Source organism: Mandrillus leucophaeus, unplaced genomic scaffold (genome assembly GCF_000951045.1).
Source record: "Mandrillus leucophaeus isolate KB7577 unplaced genomic scaffold, Mleu.le_1.0 Scaffold56, whole genome shotgun sequence".
Taxonomy (NCBI): Eukaryota; Metazoa; Chordata; class Mammalia; order Primates; family Cercopithecidae; genus Mandrillus; species Mandrillus leucophaeus.
This window is the reverse complement of record NW_012106030.1, coordinates 6,731,048-6,733,534: the sequence shown is the minus strand read 5'-3', so window position 1 is coordinate 6,733,534 and position 2,487 is coordinate 6,731,048. Positions and strand designations below refer to the sequence as shown.

The following is a 2,487-nucleotide window of genomic DNA, read 5'->3' as shown; positions in this document are numbered from 1 at the left end:
AGATAGGGTCTTGCTCTGTCACCCGGGCTGGAGTGCAGTGGTGCCATCATGGCTCACTACAACCTCAACCTCCTGGGCTTAAGCAATCCTCCCACATTGGCCTCCCAAAGTGCTGGGATTACAGGTGTGAACCATCACACTCAGCCTTCACACTCAGCCTTCTCTATCTTTTTTACCTTTGTAAAGGCTCAACAGTGATTTCATTAATTTGTTAACAATCATCAAGTAACTAGTATACCCACAGATTGGGCTAGGATTTATAGAGCACACAAACATGGGCGACAGGTTCCCTGGTCTCCAGTCTGATCGTTCTTGAAGAGCTTTCTAGAGTGTGTCTAATAGATTCTGAAGTAATTCTGGCAACTTGGACCAAATGAAGAATGATTTAGTTGTTGGGAGCCTTGCCTTCTCAAACTTTATTTGGCATTAAGATCTTTGCTTTTAATGTATGTATATCGAAACAGCCCCCATTCAGGTGATCTTTTGCAGAACAAAGGAACGGTGCACCCCAGAGGTGTGCCAAGGAATCCACCACCTCCAGCCACACTGAAAGCTGCCCTAAGCTTTGAGTTGAAGGCTCCTGCCTTACAAAGGTCTCCTTGCCTCCTTGTGACAGTTTGCTTCCCTGTCCATTTATCCAGCATCAAGATAGCCTGTGAGACTTAAAATCAATTAACAGTAAAACAAAGACATGATGCTATTTTGTAAAGTAAACATGTATAACTGAATTTTATATCAGGAGCAAAATATTATAAATAATATAAATATAATGTAGAAGACTATTTCTGTTAAGTAAGTGGAGTGAAACTATATGAAAAAAGAACAAATGGATGGAAGAGTGCATGGATAGGTGTAAGAATCTGGATGGATGAGTGGGTGGATGGGTGGAGGGATGGAGTGATGGATGGGTGAGTGGAAAGGTAGAAGAATGGAAAGATGGATGGATGGATGGGAGGATGGATGCATGGATAGATGGATGGAAAAGTAGAAGGGTAGATGGATGGGTGTGTGGGTGAAAGGATGGATAGACAGATGGGTAGAAAGGCGGAAAGGATGGGTGGATGAATGGAAGGATAAGTGGATGGAAGATGAATGAGTGGGTGGGAAGGTAGGAGAATGAATGTATGGATGGATGGTTTGATGGATTGCTGTGATCTTTCTGTGGAAAATGCCGATTGTTTATTTGCTTGCCAGACTGGCCAGGGATTGAGAAGACTCCCTTTTCCTGGTTTCTTAAGCTGGAGGTGCTTCCCTGTATATGCCTTTCTCCTTCATTAGAAACTACTTTGTTTACAGGTTGTGCCTGTAAGCAGTGCAGCGAGGGGAGGACATATTCCAATGCAGTCATTTCACCTAACTTGGAAACCACCAGAATCATGCGGGTGTCTCACACCTTCCCTGTCGTAGACTGCACAGCCGCTTGCTGTGACCTGTCCAGCTGTGACCTGGCCTGGTGGTTCGAGGGCCACTGCTACCTGGTGAGCTGCCCCCACAAAGAGAACTGTGAGCCCAAGAAGATGGGCCCCATCAGGTCTTATCTCACTTTTGTGCTCAGGCCTGTTCAGAGGCCTGCACAGCTGCTGGACTATGGGGACATGATGCTGAACAGGGGCTCCCCCTCGGGGATCTGGGGGGACTCACCTGAGGATATCAGAAAGGACTTACCCTTTCTAGGCAAAGATTGGGGACTAGGGGAGATGTCTGAGTACTCAGATGACTACCGGGAGCTGGAGAAGGACCTCTTGCAACCCAATGGCAAGCAGGAGCCCAGAGGGAGTGCCGAGTACATGGACTGGGGCCTACTGCCAGGCAGCGAGGGGGGCTTCAACTCCTCTGTTGGAGACAGCCCTGAGGTGCCAGTGGAGACACAGCAGGACCCTGAGCTCCATTACCTGAATGAGTCAGCTTCAACCCCTGCCCCAAAACTCCCTGAGAGAAGTGTGTTGCTTCCCTTGCCGACTACCCTATCTTCAGGAGAGCTGTTGGAGAAAGAAAAGGCTTCTCAGCTCCAGGAACAATCCAGCAACAGCTCTGGAAAAGAGGTGGGTGTGTTCAGGATGTGATTGGGGGTGGGACAGGCTGAGTGGGGCAGAACGCAGGTGGGGCTGAATTTCAGGAGCCAGGGACTCATTCAGGCTGTGTGAGCCTAAGGAGGTTCCTCCTAAGGGCACCTGTCTCAGGTGGTGGCGGGAAAGATGACTGTCTCTCAGAGATTTCTAGGAAGCAGAACATCTCGTTCCTTTGCTATGCCTCCATGGCCAGGCTGTTAAAAAGAATAAATAGTTCTGCCTTCACGAGTCAGCCAGCTCGTGAAGACTTAAGCCCTTCTCCCTAGAAATGCCTCTAGCGATTTTTTTTTTGTTTTTTTGAGACAGAGTCTCACTCTGTAGCCCAGGCTGGAGTGCAGTGGTGTGATCTCAGCTCACTGCAAGCTCCACCTTCCGGGTTCACACCATTCTTCTGCCTCAGCTGCCGGAGTAGCTGGGA

At 48.5% G+C, this 2,487-nt stretch overlaps 1 protein-coding gene across 1 annotated transcript in view; it reads left to right on the top strand.

Annotated features, from left to right (window-relative positions):
- The window catches only part of KIAA0319 (KIAA0319 ortholog), a 66,494-nt gene that overhangs the window by 6,214 nt on the left and 57,793 nt on the right, over nucleotides 1-2,487 (top strand). Inside the window, exon 2 of the mRNA XM_011998203.1 lies at nucleotides 1,297-2,042. Coding sequence (XP_011853593.1) covers nucleotides 1,297-2,042 — 746 coding nt within the window. The remainder of the gene's footprint in view (nucleotides 1-1,296; nucleotides 2,043-2,487) is intronic.